The 18,816-nt window shown below is 38.4% G+C and overlaps 3 protein-coding genes across 3 annotated transcripts in view; 2 read left to right on the forward strand and 1 right to left on the reverse strand.

The window, feature by feature from the left end:
• The window catches only part of LOC116715492 (protein NLRC3-like), a gene marked incomplete at its 5' end in the record, with an annotated part of 16,832 nt that extends 12,781 nt beyond the window's left edge, over window positions 1–4,051 (forward strand). Inside the window, 2 exons of the mRNA XM_032555901.1 lie at window positions 2,535–2,718; window positions 3,990–4,051. Coding sequence (XP_032411792.1) covers window positions 2,535–2,718; window positions 3,990–4,051 — 246 coding nt within the window. The remainder of the gene's footprint in view (window positions 1–2,534; window positions 2,719–3,989) is intronic.
• A 1,748-nt stretch (window positions 4,052–5,799) lies between these two features.
• Window positions 5,800–12,999, forward strand: LOC116715955 (gap junction alpha-3 protein-like). The gene is made up of 3 exons (XM_032556730.1): window positions 5,800–7,228; window positions 7,429–7,988; window positions 10,249–12,999. Exons 1-3 carry the CDS (start codon window positions 7,160–7,162, stop codon window positions 11,087–11,089), a joined length of 1,470 nt encoding a protein of 489 aa, XP_032412621.1. The 5' UTR covers window positions 5,800–7,159; the 3' UTR covers window positions 11,090–12,999.
• Window positions 13,000–14,862: 1,863 nt separating this feature from the next.
• LOC116715912 (hemopexin-like) lies at window positions 14,863–18,797 on the reverse strand. The gene is made up of 10 exons (XM_032556665.1): window positions 18,662–18,797; window positions 18,292–18,311; window positions 17,973–18,068; window positions 17,746–17,888; window positions 17,512–17,665; window positions 16,586–16,798; window positions 16,390–16,482; window positions 15,578–15,708; window positions 15,347–15,494; window positions 14,863–15,246 (listed from the first exon to the last, which is right to left on the reverse strand). Exons 1-10 carry the CDS (start codon window positions 18,727–18,729, stop codon window positions 15,020–15,022), a joined length of 1,293 nt encoding a protein of 430 aa, XP_032412556.1. The 5' UTR covers window positions 18,730–18,797; the 3' UTR covers window positions 14,863–15,019.
• Between the last annotated feature and the right edge of the window lie 19 nt (window positions 18,798–18,816).

The raw sequence follows: 18,816 nt of genomic DNA on the forward strand, positions 1-18,816 counted from the left end.
ACCTCAGCTTCCACGTTCGGGGAAAAGCGGCTCAATCTTTTCCGATCAATAGACCCTTTTCACAGTGACGTCAGACAATGGCCGCCATAACTCAAAACTGGGTATCTTTACTTCCGGTGTGATTTTGCCTTGGGAACCAAGCTGAAAACTTCCCGCATTCTCATAATCTTAAGGATATAATAAAAGGTAAGTTTAATAATAACAGCATTTAAGTGTTAGATAGCTGTTACTAATCATTGTAAATTCACCATTCTCTATCTGTGTATAAAATAAACAGCCTCCGATCGGAGAGTAAACCAGCTAGCAGCAGCTTTAGCCACAGTTAGGAAACATATACACCGCCGCCTGTCAGTTTAGAGGTTCATTTTCTGTATTAATGGAAAATAAAGGGCAGCTTCCAACAACGTTGTTTAGAATAGTATTTTAAATATTGACTTAAAAGATTTACATGCATCATTCACATATTCTGATGTTATTCATAATTTCTCTTTTTGTTTTGTTGTATTTTTCCATCTTTCTCAGCAACGACCCATCTATCAAACAAGCATGGCACAATCATCAATTATGCTAGTTATTTTATAATCATTTTATAATATATATATATATATATATACATATATAATCATCACTTTAATCTGATTACTGGATTTGAAATACGAACTCGTTAGATTATTCGTTACCGAAAAAGTGGTCCGATTAAAGGCATTACAAAGCAGCGGCGGCACCGGACATCTCTGCTTATAACAAACAAATCCCTATTTTATGGGATGAGTGGCAACTCCAGTCTATAATTTAATAATCTGATCAAGATTAGAGCCTAAAACGTTATAGTTCAAAAACAGTAAAAAGTTCTGGTTAAGGAACAGTTATGTCACGTAGTTAGCTAGCTAACAAAATTCACTAATGCTAAGCTAACGGTTACGCAAAACAAAAATACCTACCTTCATAGTCAAACAGGTATTGTTCGGTGAAGAATTTGTAGCCTTTGTCTAATTTAGATTTTTTTGTCAGAGAGAACTGGTTTGCAAATCGTGATATATCTTCAAATCTTATTTTAGGCAAATGTTTTAGAGACTGTGTAAACTCCATGCTCCGGTGATCTGTCTGATCAACATATGCTGTCAGATCTCTCTCTCTCTCTCTCTCTCTCTCTCTCTCTCTCTATATATATATATATATATATATATATATATATATATATATATATAACATATATATATATATGAAATAGACAACTTTATCATTACTTACTATGTACACCGGAACTAAGGATACACAGCTTCGAGCCAAAACGGAAGTTGTGTGACGTCATGTGAAAAGGGTCTATTGCAAAAGGCTCTTTCCACTGGGTATTTGCAGGGCTTGTCCAAGGTAACAATTAATGATGTACATCGATCCGAAGCCCCGACAATAAGCTGGAGAAAGGTTTTAAGATGTTCGCCTCGTTATACACAGATACGAAGGTGGGTTTTACTTTCTTTAAACTTCGTGGCTAACATTAGCTTTAGCTTATGCTAGACATTTTTCTTGTTAAAATGTGCTATTTAAGTATCTAAACATTTTTCATCCATTCTAACTGGCAACGTTTTTACCTTGTTTTCAAGTACATTACGTGCGTTTATTGTCGTTAGTGTCAGAGACCAAGTAACGGGGGATTTTATGGTTCAGGCTTTTTGCTTCTGAAGCCTGAGGAACAACAAGCCCATAGCTTAACAGTAGAGCAGCTCTGGTGTCGGAGCTCTAGTTCAGCTGACTGTTCAGGTTCAGAGTTGTTGCTTTTAGAAAAATATGACCGTGTTCATTAAGGTCTCCGTGTTACTTCGCTTTATTAGTTTTGCATGTTTCTTGTGAAGCAGGACGGTGTTTACATCAGTGTGTACAGGCGGATCAGTAGCTGGGCTGTCTGGCTCTGGTCTGCTCTCTCGTTCCCATAAACTCTTTCAGGCTGAATACAGAAGTGATTCCATGGAAATAACACAGGAGGCTCCTTTACCTTCTGCTCTTGACACCACTTTGTTAAAAAATGTAAATTCTGTTGCGACACTTCCAGGCGCTGCAACCATCTTCTGATGTCTATTTATTTCTCATTTTTGTACTATTTATTTCTTTATCTTTGTATATTATGTATATACACATAACCTGCATCTTAACTCGAGTTGAGCAAATCTCAATCTCGTTGTAATCTGTTGATGACAATGACAATAAATCTTATCTTATCTTATCTTATCTTATCTTTAGGTTGTAGAAGTTGATCCGGAGTGAAGTGAAAGCTGTAAACTTTGCTGTGCGGCGTTAGCTTTAATTGTGGAGAAAAATATCAAGTGAAACGGAGCAAAAGCCGAACGGATTGAAATATTTTACAGAAACGACAGTAGGTGTCGCTGTTTTCCCTTCATAACTAACAGTGGCGCTTAATTTTATTTAAAATTAGAGCAAGTTGATCGTTTCTCCGCAGGTGGAGCGCTCGGATGGAGGCAGAGCCGGAGGACCAGGAGGAGGAAGAGGCGGCTGCCGCCATGCTGTGGTCCATCCAGGAGGCTCTGGAGAGGCAGACCCAGCAGATCGGAGCATCGGCCTGCGGGGCCACAGCGGTGGTGGACGTCCTGAAGGCCCTCGGAGTGGATGTTGCGCCGGAAGAAGCTGACCGCTGCGTCCAGACCCGCCTGAGGAGGAACGAGTCTCCGCTGCCAGACTACCTGCTGTCCCGCAGCGAAGCAGGTGAGCTGCGGCCATGTTTATATTATGGGATGTTGGTGCGTGAAGAATAGTTTTTGACATGTTTGCCAGCGAAATAATGTGCAGCTGTTCATTTCTATTGAGACTAGAACGGATAGCAGTGACAGAAAATGTATTTTTTGTCATCATTTTCTGTATTTAAAAGCTGTTGATTGTGTTGGAGTACAGAGAGTAGAATGTAAATGTGCAAGTTGTAATTTGTAAATAATTTGAAGGGATCTGGATGAATAAACTTTATGTTCAGGTCTTAATTGAGTTACTCGTTACAATCCTAAACAAGTGGGTTTTTAGTCAAGATTTAAAGGAAGTCAGTGTTTCAGCTGTTTTACAGTTTTCTGGAAGTTTGTTCCAAATTTGTGGTGAATAGATGCTGAAAGCTGCTTCTCCTCATTTGGTTCTGGTTCTGGGGATGCAGAGCAGACCAGAACCGAAAGATATGAGAGGTGTGGAAGGTTGATACAACAAAAGCAGATCTTTAATGTATTGTGGTGCTAAGCCGTTCAGTGATTTATAAACTAACAACAGTATTTTAAAGTCTATTCTTTGAGCTACAGGGAGCCAGTGGAGGGACTTTAAAACTGGTGTTATGTGCTCTATCTTCCTGGTTTTAGGATCTTTTTTCTTTGGCTTTTGGCACAATCTGAGAGGTTTCACTTTGTTTTATTGTGTCTGTATGTATTTTATATTTCAATCTTTTCTATTTTATAATCGCATTGTATTTTATGATTGTGTATAGCACTTTGGTCCTGTCGGTGTATAAAGTGCTTCATAAATAAAGTTGGTATGGTATATTCTTAAATATTGAAGCCACACCTCCTCTACTGGACAACAATAAAACTGCTCTGGGGGAAACTGTCAGATTGTCAGAATCCTGACAACTAAATCTTTTTGCAAAACCAGTTGGGCTAGGTCTTAAAATGTGGGTAGTATGTCAGACTAAAATCCTTAAATGTCTTAAAAGTTACTCAAGTAAATATAACTGAGTAAATGTAACTAGTTACAGCCCAACTCTGGGTGTTGACATGTTGGTATTGGGGGGGGCCCAAATGAAAATTTGCCCACGGCCCCAAAAAGGCTTTGGTCGCCCCTACCACAATGCTCATTTTACTCGTTCTTTTCCCGCGCTTGTTGGTTTTGGAGGAACGTGACGTCTGAGTGGCCTCTCACACATTGACGCGCGCGCGCGCACAGCACCGACTCCCCACCGTCCCCCTCGTGCGCCCCAAGCACTGGGACACCAGCGTGTGCGACAGTGGCGGAGGGCCTTGGCCACGCGGGACGCAGCCGCTGCGCTTCGCCTTCGCGGGACAGCTGACACAATTACCCAACTTTTTTTTTTTTAATTTATTTTTGAAACACCAAAAGTAGCTCCGCGTGTTTTCCAAAAAGAAAAAAAAACTTCTCCATCTTTCTCTCTTCCTCTCCTTGTGTTTTGAGCCCACTCGTGCCCGTGGGACTAAAATAAGGAAGAAGACGAAGAGGAAAAAGAGACGGGAAGAGAGGAGAAGCCCGCCGCCGGGAGGGAGCGGTAAGCCGGTGGATGCTGGAGTGTTGGTAGTTTGAAGTGGGAGGGAAGAGGGGGGATTAACATCCTTCCTCCGGCTGGATTATCTAATCCTCTCATGCTGCGTTCATTTCCTTTAGGAAACAGGAAGCTTCTCATACTTAGTAGCACCGAGTTATTAATTTGGTTTCAATTAATTAATAGGAAAAAATCTAGCAAAATGTTATGTTGAAAACTTGACTGGAAGTTTTTCTTTTTGTCAAATTGCATCTGCAAACTTTTAACAGACCAAAAGTTTAACTGAAAACTTTTTAATTACGTTCCTTCAGTTAAGCCTGTCACAATAACAAGTTCACTGGACGATAAATTGTTCCAGAGGTTATTGCGATAAATGATAATATTGTTATTTTGACACTATTGGTTGATGTTATGTTAATTGCAAAAAAAATGTAAGAACACATTCTCAAAGATCAATGCACTTTAAATTGTAATAAGCATTTAGTTCTGGAACTGGAAGACATTTTTAAAAATGCAAAATAAATAAAACAATAGAAACAACAAATAAAATGATTAAGTCTGTAAACAAAATTCTCTTTCAAAAAAGACTTTTATCATCCAGTTTCTGATTGAAAAATAAAAATGACTAAATAATAAATCATGCAAATTGAAATTATTGAGCTTGTTTTAATTTATCATGTGATTAATTGATTTATTGCTTATTATCACAAGCTTCTCCTCAGCACAGATTTCTGCTCTCGTTTGTGTGACTTATTATGTCCTGATTGGTAAAACTGTGGCAGCATCATGCCATGGGAATGCCAACATATGTACTTTTTAAATTTCTTTAAATCTTTTCTTTCCTAGATACTAATTATGCATTTTTGTGTTTGCAAAATGCATGTTTTTGACCAACTGTGTGAGATCTATACATTGTTTTTGTTTACTTTACTTGTATACTTATATACTACTATAATCTGTTGAGTCTGTATATAGTTTTAATCTCTTGATTTCATCAAACTACAGTGTGTGAATGCATACAGTAAGAAGCTAATTGTCTGATAATTGTGATAAATGGCAGCTGCAGCTTTCATGGTGAGTATTTTGGGCTTCAAACGGTGATCTAAGAGTTAACTGTTTGGGACGTTTGAGGACAAAGAGCCCTGATCCATCAAAAGCATGCACCAGCCTGGACAATATCCATCTGGCAGCTTCTCTATTGTCTGTCCTGACCAGTGGTATTTCATCATGTCAACACATAATGTACATCTACACACGCTGCCGTCAGACCGGTGGCCCAGGCAAGTGTGTTTGGTCTAGTTTCTAGTGCAAATATTTTAGTACACGTGAAATTAGACAAAACCAACTTACAAGAAACTTTTCAGAAAGATACAGGAGCTTATTTGAAGCCAACAATTAATTATTAATATTGATGAAAAGTACTGGTTCCACTGGCAGATAAAAGAATTTTTTTTTCATGTCAAATTAGTACTGGGTTGCTAGGTAACAGCCTTGGGTTGCTAGGTGACAGCCGGGGTTGCTAGGTAACGGCGCAGTGCCACTGTAACTAGTACTTTTTTACCAATAATAAGGAGTTATTGACTTCATATAAGGTCCTATTTCTTGCTGAAAAGTTGCTTCTAAGTTAGATTTGTCTTGTTTCAAGTGTAATAAGGTATTTGTATTACAAACTAGACCAAAAATACTTGGTAATATTTAGTGTTTTTACAGTGTATGTTTCTGGTTTGCTTCAGTAGCTTTGATCTGACTGACTTTAGTCACAGAAAACTGATGTTTGCATAAACCTTTCACCATGAGTAACTTTTAGTTTAGTAGGTATTTTTTCCATTCTCCTTTCCTTCATAACTAAAGATCAGAGAGAGACTCTCCACTGTCCTCTGTACTTTGACTGGGCCATTCTAACATGTAAATATAGTACTATGTCTCATCCTGTAGAGGTCATGCAGTCATTTCAATCAGGTGTACATTACTTGTAAGTTTTTTTTTCCATTCATATCAGTGAATCCCAGGAAAACATTTGCTCCCCTCAGCATTCCTGGGATGTGATGAGTCCAGCATTCAACAGGGACAACCTGTTATCCACTCATTCCCACAGACGGTGAACCATTATCCTCTCACCAGCCAGTCCACAAAACAGTCATGGAGGAGCATTTCAAGCAAAAATACTGTTTCAACATGCTGATAATCATGATTATTATTCAGGGTTTCCCCAGGAAAACTTGCTAAGACAGTTTTTGAGTTAAAAAATGTTTAAAGTTGACAGAAAAAATTAAAATATCACTAAGGTAATTATGTTACTGGAAGAAATTATTAACAAAAAAAGCCTTAAAAAAGACCCAAATTACTGGTGTATAAAGAAACCTGTAATAAATAACCAATCCTAAGCCTGCCGGGATCCAATTAAAGCCTGATGGCCCGCCAGGCTTATAAAACACTGTGGGAAACTGATTATTTAATAATCCATCTATAGTTTAACACTGTTTATCCACGTGTGAAAAAGACAGTGTTGGCCAGTCACACTTTAACCAGTTCTTGTTTTTTTCACTTATTACTTCTACAATGCTAATGCTAATAAATATGGCTAATTGGGCTCAGCAGTTTCTACGTATCCAGAAAGATGTTTATATTAAAGAAACAGCAATACTGATTAAAATCTGAATAATTATCACATAAGTTTGGCAAAAACAGAAGAAATCTTACCTATTCTCTTTGCAAAGAAAATAGGTCAAATAGATGCAGAAAAGACAGAGCTGGGTATCCTCTGGCTTAAAGACATGGAGAGTTATAGTTGGTTATTTTGGCCAAAAGGTGTTCTGCAACCTTCTTGTAGTTTATTGCCAGTACTTGTAGTGATGATCATCAGTTTTTTGTCATCTTCCAGGCTAGAAAATTAAGGGAAGAATGGGTGACTGGAGCTTTCTAGGGCGACTGTTGGAAAATGCTCAAGAACACTCCACTGTGATTGGAAAGGTAATTATACATTAACATCCTTAATTCACATCTTTTATTTTTCTTTGCCATTTTCTAACGTGGCCATGATAAGTAGCTCCCTAACTCCAAAGAAGGAGACACTCTTTTTATGAATGACAAAATCTCATTCCCAAGGTAGAAGTGCCTCAGAAATCTTTAGCTAACCGGTGTTTTGCAATTGTTTCATCTTCCCTTTTCAGGTTTGGCTTACTGTCCTATTCATTTTCCGTATCTTGGTTCTTGGCGCAGCCGCTGAAGAAGTTTGGGGTGACGAACAGTCTGACTTCACCTGTAACACCCAGCAGCCCGGTTGCGAGAACGTCTGCTATGACGAGGCCTTCCCCATCTCCCATATCCGTTTTTGGGTGCTGCAGATCATCTTTGTCTCTACGCCCACTCTCATCTACCTTGGCCATGTGCTGCACATCGTGCGCATGGAAGAGAAGAGAAGAGAGAGGGAGGAAGACCTCAGAAAATCTGGACGACATCAGGAGGACCACGACCCTTTCTATAACAATGGAGTCAGTGACGGAGGGGGAGGAGGTGGTAGAAAGGAGAAACCACCAATCCGGGATGAGCATGGGAAGATTCGTATCCGTGGAGTTTTATTGAGGACCTATATCTTCAACATAATCTTCAAGACTCTGTTTGAGGTGGGCTTCATCTTGGGGCAGTACTTTCTCTATGGCTTCCAGCTGAGGCCGCTTTATAAATGTGGCCGCTGGCCCTGCCCCAACACTGTGGACTGCTTCATCTCCAGGTTAGAAAGTTTTATATTCTTGGTTTTTATATACATCTGAAGACACATAACCTTTTTCTCGCTGTCTTACAATAAATCAGATTCAGGTTTTCCTATTTTAGGCCAATTAAGATTACCAAGTACATATATATTGGCTAAATATAATAACTGGAAGACTTTGAGGATCTTCTTAATCCAGTCACCATGTCCTCTGTCCAGATGTCTAAGTACTCAAGGTCAGGGTCACGGTTACCAGGTTTCTGTCATGGTTGAAACAACTTGCCAATGCCACAAGAAGGACGTGGGCGGTTGTCTCAATTTTCTGTGTTCCCAACTGGTCCAACACCAGGGAGCTCACTTTTCCCAGTTTCCTTAAGAAAGCTTCCTTCAGGCTGTTGAAAAGGACACTTGACTGATTGTCGAACCTTGAATTTGATAGGGGCATTGCTTTGGAATAGTGGACCAGATTTTTACCCTTGCAGATCTGTTGAGGAGGTCATGGGAGTTAGGTTGTGCAGTACATGCAAGTGTTTGAAAATGAGGGAAGTATTGGGTCAGAGATGCTTTTAAGGGTAACCCAGTCATTGGATAATCAAATCAAAAGTTGTGTCTACATTCAGAATACAAAGTCTAGCTTGTTTCCATTGTGAGTTAAGTTTCACCAGTGGTCTTCTCTTGTTGCATTTCCTTTTTGTGGTGTACCTGGACAGGATCTCAATGTGTAGTCTTGGAAAGGAGGGTGTTCAGGAAGCTAGGAGCCTCATTGTTTGTTTTTGCAGATGATGTTGTCTTGTGGGCACTCAGTGCATGACCCCCAGTATGTAATGAGGCAGTTCAAAGCCAAGTGTGAACCAGTTCCACTAAATCTGAGGCCATGGTTCTCAGCCAGAAAAAGGTGGAGAGTTCCCTCCAGGCTTGGTGCTAGTCTCTGCCTCAACCGGAGGACTTTAGATATCCTGGTGTCTGATGCACAAGTGATGGTAGGCTGGAGAGACAAATTGGACCCTTGTCTGGTGTAATGTGGACGGCGCTCCGGTCTCTGGAATGAGCTTTGTCTTAGTATATCTGTTTTTTGTATTCTGAATCCCACCTGTAGACATGACATGTCAGTCATGACTAAAAACATTATATGACTGAAATGAACTTCCTTCTTAGGGTGGAAGGTTCTTAGAGATAGGGTGAGGGACACCATCATCCGAGTGGGAAAGAATGACTGCTCCATATCTCAGGAGGTCAGTTGAAGCGGTTAGGGTGTCTGTCTCCTGAATTCCTACCATTGAAGATTTACTGAGAACTTCACACTTGGAGAAGACCCAGAATTGCTGAAGGGACAATATATCTATTCTGGTTTGATAACACCTTTGTATCCCCTAGAATGAGTTGGAGAGTGTTATTGGGGAGAATGGGTGGCTGGGTTTCTCTCCTATACCTGCTGTTCCCATGACCTGGTTGAGAATAAGCAAAAAATGGAAGCATGGTGTCGATATTTTTGGATTCCCTGGAGAATGGTATTGCCATATCGATGGCCAATCCTACTATGGACTAAAGGCAAGCTAGTGTAGTGGCTTGGCCTTTTAATAATGAAATTAAGAGACCAATTGAAAACTTTGATGTTTTGATGAGTGGGGCAAGAAAAACATACTTGGGGTACTTTCCCAGTCCTGTTTAGCCTCCTTTAACCCAACTCTAGTTTGTTTGCCTAAAACGTCTAGTTAGTTTGGGGAGGTGTGAATGTGAGCTCTGATGCTGACAAATAAAGTGAACTCTGGTCTGCATACAAACCTCGGGCTCAGCTTGGTTGAAGTGAACTCTGGCGCGGTTCTAAGGTAAATATGAATGCCAAGCGGACCAAAGGCCGCTCCAAAAGCAGGAAGCAGGCTACAGTACAGGGCATTCTGGGTAAATACAACCAAAACAAACCCGTGTTTCTAGTGCTAGAGGGAGAAATAGCTTGTGTTCTTTTACCAAAGACGAAAGAGAAATCACATTAATGCTAAAATATGACTTTATTCTTCCATCCATTCCATTTTGTTTACATTTAGTTAAGAAGGAAGTTTTGACCATATCTTCTTCAGAGGTTTTTGTGTTGTTTCCTTCAGTGGTTCTTGATGCAGCGCCACCACAGGCGTGGAGGGGAAGAGGTTTCTAAAAGGGTTTGGTTTGTTTGACATAGTGTAGTATAAAGACAACTGCAGCATCTGAAAATGTTGCTCTCCAATTGAACAAAGTCTACTTTTTCTTGTTTTTCTTTCTTTTCCTATGTTTTTGTTTGTTGTATTAGGCCTACTGAAAAGACGATCTTCATCATTTTCATGCTAGTGGTAGCATGTGTCTCCTTGGTCCTCAATCTACTTGAGATCTACCACCTGGGGTGGAAGAAAGTTAAGCATGGGGTGACGAAGGAGTTTGCTCCTGATAGTCTGTCACTGATAGGCATAAATGAGCCTGGAGACGCAGAGACGATTCCTGAACAGACCTCTCCAACGGGGCTCCAGTATTTGCCAGTGTCTTCTAATGTGTGTGTGGTGAGAGGTGAAGCAACGAGAGGAGGAACTTACAGTCCAACCGGAACCTCCCACACAGTGATCTCCTTAAACACTAACATGGCTACAGTACCAATGTCTGAAGGACTTAATGTGGGCAGTGCTGCTTGTCACCAAGAGGACTTCCTGATGGAGTCGCTGCCTGCTTCTATCTATGGTGAGAGTGAAGACAGTCGTGGACACCTTGAGGAAATGCAGCAGAATAGGAGAAACATGGCTTTGGAGCTTCACAATCTCAATGAGGAAAATTCCCCCACATATCCTCTTCCATCTCCATTCCCCTCTACCTCCTCCACCTCTCAGGAGGAGATGACATGTCTGGAAGAGAAGCAACGCTCCACATTTCCAACTCTTCCTCGAAATACACCTCTCTCTCTGCTCGCGCCGGAGGAGACAGTAGTGGATCCAGAAAACACTGTCGCCACATCACCGAGCATAGAACCACATGATGATTTCACTGTGATAACCAGGGCGGAGATGCATCAGCCTCCCTTTGCTGTCGGGACAGATTTAAGGAGGCCCAGTATGGTGAATAAGACCTGTGGTACTCGAGCTCGCCCTGATGATCTTTCTGTGTAGCTAAAATGTGGATGCTCAAATTTATGAAACAATGCACATGTGCTTTTCTCTTACCCATATGCAAATACCACCAAACCACAGTACTTACACAATTTAAGACTGGCTCATATCAAGAAGCAAAGGGTATCATGAAAGAAACACAAGGTATTGGAGCTTTATTACCACTCTGGTGTATATGTGATACTATGGAGATGTGGTGCTAACCAGCATAGCACATACATGAATAACAGTTGTTAAATTTTCATTGAATGGTTTCACAGTCAGTAGGGTTGAGCATCTCTGCTTTACTGCCAGTAGATATCTCAATACACTTCCATGACTGAGGTAGAAATGTACCACATTAAAGAACTATGAGCAGCAAACTCCAGTTTCATATGATTCAACTCTATTACCATTCTTAACATTTATGCTAAGATAAGTTGGCCATGTGTCTATTTTTGTAGATAATAGCTAAGCATGTGAAATGGGTTGATATTTCAGTCTAACTTCTATTTAGAAATTAACTCAACTACTTTACATCCGGTTGCACCTGATGACTAGTGAACAACTTTATTTACCTACATTTAGCATTTATGTTAGACTAAGTTAGCCATGAATCTAGTTTTGTAGTTAATGACAAAACATGTTATATGTGTTGATCTTTAAATCTAACTCTTATGTTAGACATCAACCCAGTTCATGTTCTTCTCCTGTTATTATACACATTGCTTTAAAAGTTAGCTATAACCGAGCTAACTTATTCACGGCTTCCAGCATTTAAGATAAGCCAGCCAAGAGTTAGTTTTAGTTGTCAATAGCCAAACACCAATTTTATTTGTCAAATATAATTTGATGCAGCTGACATTACATTATATGCCTCTAAATATCGGTAGCAAATATCCTAAGAAAACACAAGACTAGCACAAATTCAAGTACATTATGTTCCTAATGCTGAGAATAAACTGAGCTAACTAGCAAGCTTTGTATCTTGGGAGCAGCAATACTTTTTAAATGATTTAAAAGAAGAGGTTTGCACTTTTATTTCAATTTTTTTTCATGATGACAGAGATTATCAGTCTTTTTTGTATTTATGTTTTGCTATTATACAGCTTGTAGTTTCGATGAAGAGAGGGATTATAATCCCACCCTGAGACAAAATCATTCAGGCTGTGCCTGTGTATGGGCATGTCTGTGGCTGTTCAGGTGCTTTAATTTTGTTTTTAATGTCTATAAAATAAAATCTATGCAGTTACATCAGGGTTAAACTATATAAAGTTTATAAATATGTAAATATAAAATTAAAAATTGTGCTTTGATGTATGGCAACTATATTTTGGAAAAGCTTATCTCTGGTGCAATTCTGACTTTCACCAAGTAATGAAAGTATTTTAGTTATTTTCTAAAATGAAAAAAAGCAATAGCAAAAAAACAAGTGTTAAAGGAGTTGTAATTATGTGTGCAAAGTTTATTTTGCTTATTTCCTTTGGTGAAATGTTCCGTTTTAACCTGTAATATGATGTAAATGAAGATTTAAACAGCTATAAAGTTCTGAAAATAGAATAGATGGAGTTTTCTATGTTGAATTGTTTATTTATGGTAATAGAAAAATAATGATTTCAGGAACGGACAATAAATGAAAAGTGCCTGATATTTCCTCTTACCTTTAGCTCTTAAACTGTAGATGTGCCTTTAATCATATTCAGTTAAAAAGATTTGGAAAATGCTTTAGCTCTCTGACTTGTAGGTTCTCTTGCTTGCACTTGTTTTCAAGAAACATCACTCGTTAACAACCAGATTAAAACTGACTTGTCTTTTAAAGCAAAGTGCTTTTTGACTGAACATTTTGTTAGCAATCACATTGATGTAAATGTTCATTTACCTCAAATACTGACAGAGCTTTTTCTGAATAAATTTTTTGTACTGTAGCTGTTTGTTTTTTGTTTTGCTGCTCTTTTTTTTAAATAAATAGAATAAACTACACCACTGAAAATATGTTATGATAATTTTCAAGACTCTATATTCTAAAAACTAATAACATTGAGCAGAGATATATAGTAAGATTAAATTTAAAATTTAGCTGAGCATTAATATTCTGGAATAAGATTAATTCATTCAGACTGTTTCAAGGTTTTGCTGCATTAACTCCAGCAATAATAAAAGCATCATAGTTGTTAATGCCAACACTATTTATGAACCTTTAAACTGTCATGTTTGCATTGAATTGCTAATTACAGTGAAACTGGCAGGAATTATTTTAAATTTTTTTTTTTTAGTAGATATTCAGTTAGGTGATTAGCAGCGCAGTCTTCTAGCTCCATTTCCTGTCAATAATCAGTGAATTTACTTTGTTAGCTTAAACTTAAAGGCCATTAAACTGTTTAGTATAAACTTTGAGATTGGAGTTGTTTCAAAATAGTAAAAGTTGGTTTTCATCTTGATCCCATTTAGACCAGCATTTAATTTTATCTTCCACCACTAAACTGGGTTTATCCTTGATAAAGATGCTAACAAAAGTTGTTTCCGTCAGGTAAGACTCTAACTTCTCCTAACTTTTATGTCGGTGTCTTTTCTGCTTTATATAACCCTGAATGTCGGTAGTTTCTGGCCTGGCTAGCTGTTATCTTTACCCATAAAGACCGAAATACACCTCCGAAGAAGCTAACAGCTAGGCTAAAGCTAACAGCTAGCTAGAATGGAACCGATTCTATTTTTACTTCTCCGTTGTTGAAAAGGTGTAGCAGCCAATGCTAAATCTATTTTAGAAACTTTTAACCAATACATTAAAGGTTTGTGGTTATGAACAAATAAAATTTATGTACTCTATAGCCCATAAGAATGGCCCAGAATGTGTTCATTATAGTAGGTCAACAATTGGACAAATAAAAATCAATAGTATTTAACTGCTAAAGCATGTATTCAAATTAAAAAATATTCAGTAGGTTGACATATATTCAAATTGTTGATAATCAAATATAAATTAATTAAGCTAAGTGACATATCAACTTCTAACTGGTTGCAATATATAATATTTCTGGGTTTATAATGATAATAGTTTGTACTGTCTGCCATTTAGGACTCGTTTTCATGCATGGTATGTGAATCCTCACTGTCTGGACTCTGAATCTGTGCTGAGGCCAGCGCTTCCTTTATGTGCCAGGGATTTTGACTGAACAAAGACCTCTCCAGGGAGAGAAAAGGCCTTGAATGCCAATTATAGCTGCCCTGACCTCGGGACAGGCTGAAGTGTATGGGTCCACATGCTGCGAAATGGACACAGGCAGTTTGTAAAACCCTGTAAGTTGAAATAGTGAACCAGTTTTTACCAATTTTATTTGGTATTATCAAAAATAAAAGCAGATATTTCAGGTCTGTTTCGTGGTGGAAGAGCAGGGCCAACATTTATCCTCACTTCAACAGAAGCTTAACTGCGATCTCCTTGTTAAATTTTCTGAAGTGGTTTAGTTGTGCCTTAAAATAATGAAAAGGAATATCTGTTTAGTTTAAACTCTACATTTAGTATTTAAGCTTTGTGATAGTCCTCCAAACACTCGATGGATGCACCAACTGGATGTTTGGACAGTTTGGAAATTTTTTCCATGCTTTATAAATTAAGATATCATTGTATCATAGTCATTGTGGAATGATTTTTCTGGAGGACCACATATGTATTTAATTCTCAATGGTCTTTTTCCAAACCTGGGAAATATTGAAATGCTTTCCCAGGCTGTGTGATGTGGACAGTGGGTCCTCTAGTGGACAGACTGTGCATTGATAACGAAAAGAACAGACTAAAGTGGTTTTCTTTTTGCTTTTTATTCTCCAAACAAAATACAAATTTGACTGCATGACACAAGGCTTGTCCAAAGTTGCAGTAAACTGCCTGTCTTAATTCAATGTTTGAGTTAGAAATAATTTCTTTGCCGTTTCTCAGAGATTTCTCCTCACTCCTCCCTAATCCTCACATCCCATCAGCGCTGAGGTGATGTCTGAGGCCACTGGTGCGATCCTGCCCATCGCCAGTATCCTGGGGCTTTCATAGTAGTAAAACTGCGAGCCTTTAAATAACCTTATCCCGTCATCACCGCACAGACCGGCGTCTATATCAGACAACGGCAATGGGAAATCTCGGCTAATAACCCTGGGTGTGGCGGTGAGGTCAACGTCACGCATACTGTTCCCTGTTGGAAGATGTTTGTTGAGATATTAATTCATCCTGGAGTCTTTTGTCTCATTATAATTCAAAACATGTCATTAGAAATAAATATTTAGACATTTTACCTTGAATTATGTGAGCTATGTTTTCAGTTGGGCATACAAACGCGGCATCCACAGTTCCCTCAATGCCCAACTCCTCCTTGACAGTTTTAGGGTAGCCTTCAATCAAGGTGAAGTGAGCGTCTGCTTTGTAGATGTAAACCTGATCGCCCTGCAAATGTTTGGAGAAATTATTTATTTATTTCACATTTTACCCATTTCAAATTCATTCAAGAATCTTGAGGATGAAGCTACCTTAATCAAGTACATTTTGCTGTCGTAAGAGAAAACGGCATCAACTCCATCGTTCGCCTCCTTCCACACTCTGGTTATTGGGAAGGCATGAAATCCGTCACGGTGTGTGTCAACCCGAATGTAGATCAGACCTAAAGAGATTCAACACATTTATTTCAGCAAAAACACAAAATTTTACCAAGTGTTTTTGGTTTAGCTTCTAGTGCAAATATCTTAGTACCCTTGAAATAAGAGAAAACTAACTCACTGGTGACTTTTCAGCGAGATATACAGCTTATTTTAAGTCAATATTCCTGAATATTGATTTAAAAAGTACCAGTTCCATTGGCAGATTAATTCACTTATAACAAGACATTTTTCATATTCAGAGGTGGAGCTGTTGAGTGTTAAGGATCATTGTCCCTGTTTAACTTAAACTGAGTGTTTGACAAGAGTTAGCATACCTGTCGGTAAAATAAACTAAACTAATTAACTTGCAAACTTCAAATTGTTGGGCCATAAATGCTAGTTTTAGATATAGAGCAACATAAATGCATATTTGCACTTCTAATAAAACACAGTAAGTAAAAATTTTGGGCTCCAATCTCTACAAAATATCTTTAATCTGCTACCATCATTATTTAGTTTCATAAAGTTGCAAACTGTGCTTTTTCTCAGCAATATCACACTTTCAGACCTCCAACCAATGATATTAAAGACAATGAAAGTGCTAAGTTTAAGACTTTTAACACTTGTTGAGATAATAATTTATGATCTACACTTAATACTTCTATCTATTGTGAATCTTTAGCTTTTAATGCAATTCTTGTTACCTGCAAAGAAATACGTCCTGCCTCCATCGTCTGTGGTGGCTGCATCCAGTTTGATGTTGCTGCATTTAAGAGGTTTCCGATCTCCTCCGTGACCTGCAGTCAAACACGAAATAAAGAACAAATAAAGCCATGAAATCCACTGTTATTCCTTTCACCAAACAATGAAAGTGGTGACATTTATCCTTAAAGAACTGACCGAAGTTGGGGCAGTTCATGAAGTAATGCCGGGCGTCTTTGGGGTAGGCGCCGGTCACCTCTCCTGAGACGGGGTGGAAGCGGGTGAAGTTCTGTCCGTGGAAACAGTAGTAGTGCTCGAGCCAGCGGAAAGCAGATGTGCAGGACGGCAGGTGGGACCATGTCTTGGTCTTCACTGCTTTTGTGGCAATATCATAAACATGCACATCCTGGCCTGTAGGGGGAGATTTTTAACTTTTTTAATCAGGCGTTTTCTCTATGACAGCGTATTTAGAGCTATTGCAGATGGAGGAAAAAGGAGTAAATTTCTGACAAGAAATTCAGAAATTTTGTAGAAAAAACAAGGAAATTTCTGAACTCCAAAAGTCAAATATTTGCGAGAAGACGACTCAGAAATTTTTGAGATAAAAAGTTAAAAATTTTAGACTTCTGAAACTTAAAAAATGTCCAATACTTAAAAAAATTTCTACTGAGAATTTTCCAAGTATTTTCTAGTAAATTTCTGAAATTTATCTCAAACTTTCAGAATTTTTATTTAAAAAAATTTTTTTTTTACAAAATTTATGATTTTTCAAACTCAGTAATTTCCATTTTTTTTAAATAGAAAATTTCTGAAATTGATCTAAAAATTTCTTCATTTTTTCTTGGAAAATTTCCACTTTTCAAACTCATAAGTTTCCAAGTTTTTTTCTAGAAAATCTCAGAATTTTTTTCCAGTAGATTTTTGACCTTTCAAACTCAGAAATGTTCCATGTTTTTTCTAGAAAATGTCTAAAATTAATCTAAATATTTCTGCGGTTTGTGGCAGAAATTTACTCCTCCTTTCATTTTCTTTCTGTAATGTCCCTAATACGGCATCATATTTCTCTCTACTATTTCTATAACTTCAGTTTCTTTTCGTGAGATAAATATTTTAGCTCAACAAACCTTTAAAGAACAGAACCGAATCAGCCATGCACTCTCCTTTGGGACACTCCACTGCAGCGTCCAGGTGAGTGGGAACTCCAGGAAAATCCTCTTGGATTTGTTTTGGATACCCTTCCTCCAGAGTTTGGTTAAAGTAACTGTACACTTTATCATCCTGGAGGTCAAATCAGAGCTCATCATGACATACCACATTAGACTTCCCTATTGTGGAGTCACAGATGAATTTATTGTTACCTGGAAAAGGTAGATGTGATCGTGGTCGTTGGGGTTTTCGGTGTTGTGCATGCGGAAAGCGGCATTAATAGGACCACTCAGTTCCTTAAAGTGCAAACTGGAGAGCTGAGCTGGACCAGTGAAGCCATTCCACACGTGATCACCTGAGAAGAAAAGCATTTTGACATAAATTACAGGATAAAAACAACATTAAAAGGCAGTTTTTTGGGTTTAGAAGTTTTACACACCTTTGAAGAAGAGAGTGTTTCCTTTTTCATTAGGAGCAATGGCGTCGAATTCAACACCGCCACATCTGTCTGGAGCGGCAGGGCTAGTGCCTCCATCTGGATTACCGATAATACTGGCATTTTAAATTTGTAACATTTCAACCGAAAAACCTCAATGTATTTCCTTTGGATTTAACGTGATGAACCACCATAAAATAAATGGATTTACAAATCTTCAATTTCATCCACCCTGAGTGCCAACAGGCAGAAATACATTGAAGTAGTTGGTTTTAAAGTGATAAAATGTGAAATACTGGTAACTAAGTCCAGAAGGACTCACCTTCTACTGCTGCATCTTGTCTGTGAATGATAGAAATGAAATTACATTTTGTTCTCCAGTCCAACATTACACAACATTACTAAACGTTGAGTCAACAGCAGATCAATGAGAGCAGTTTATTTTATTGATCCGGCTGCTGAACTTTGTGAACCAATAACACAGAGTTGCATAACGAATTTATGTTTCTTCTTCACAATTGAGAAATTTAGTATATTTATAAAAATAAATAAGAGCATGTCTTGGATTTGTCATGACATTTGAAGAAAATAGAGATAAAAACTCACCTCATGTTAAGCTTTAAAATATTAGATTACCTTTAAGGCTGTAATTTTAACAGTTGTACTAACCAGTGGGATGTATCAGTACTTACAGCGGTGCTGCTGTGGAGATGGTGACCAGCACCAACAGAATCAGAGTTCTGGTGATCACCGGCTCCATGTTTGCTGTGCTGATGTCCTCAGATGTGGCTCCTCACGCTGGAACAGAGCTGGGAAGTGTAGCTGAGCAAGAGTTGAGCCTGTGCTT

The sequence above is a fragment of the Xiphophorus hellerii genome, chromosome 24 (genome assembly GCF_003331165.1).
Source record: "Xiphophorus hellerii strain 12219 chromosome 24, Xiphophorus_hellerii-4.1, whole genome shotgun sequence".
Taxonomy (NCBI): domain Eukaryota; kingdom Metazoa; phylum Chordata; class Actinopteri; order Cyprinodontiformes; family Poeciliidae; genus Xiphophorus; species Xiphophorus hellerii.

Excerpts from the sequence above, each read along its gene's own strand:
- LOC116715955 (XM_032556730.1), top strand. The coding sequence starts at position 7,160 with ATGGGTGACTGGAGCTTTCTAGGGCGACTGTTGGAAAATGCTCAAGAA. Across the intron at positions 7,229-7,428 it reads ACTCCACTGTGATTGGAAAG|GTTTGGCTTACTGTCCTATT; the intron begins GTAATTATACAT and ends TTCCCTTTTCAG. Across the intron at positions 7,989-10,248 it reads GTGGACTGCTTCATCTCCAG|GCCTACTGAAAAGACGATCT; the intron begins GTTAGAAAGTTT and ends TTGTTGTATTAG.
- LOC116715912 (XM_032556665.1), bottom strand. The coding sequence starts at position 18,729 with ATGGAGCCGGTGATCACCAGAACTCTGATTCTGTTGGTGCTGGTCACC. Across the intron at positions 18,069-18,291 it reads ACAAGATGCAGCAGTAGAAG|ATGGAGGCACTAGCCCTGCC; the intron begins GTGAGTCCTTCT and ends TCGGTAATCCAG. Across the intron at positions 15,247-15,346 it reads CATAGCTCACATAATTCAAG|GGAACAGTATGCGTGACGTT; the intron begins GTAAAATGTCTA and ends ATCTTCCAACAG.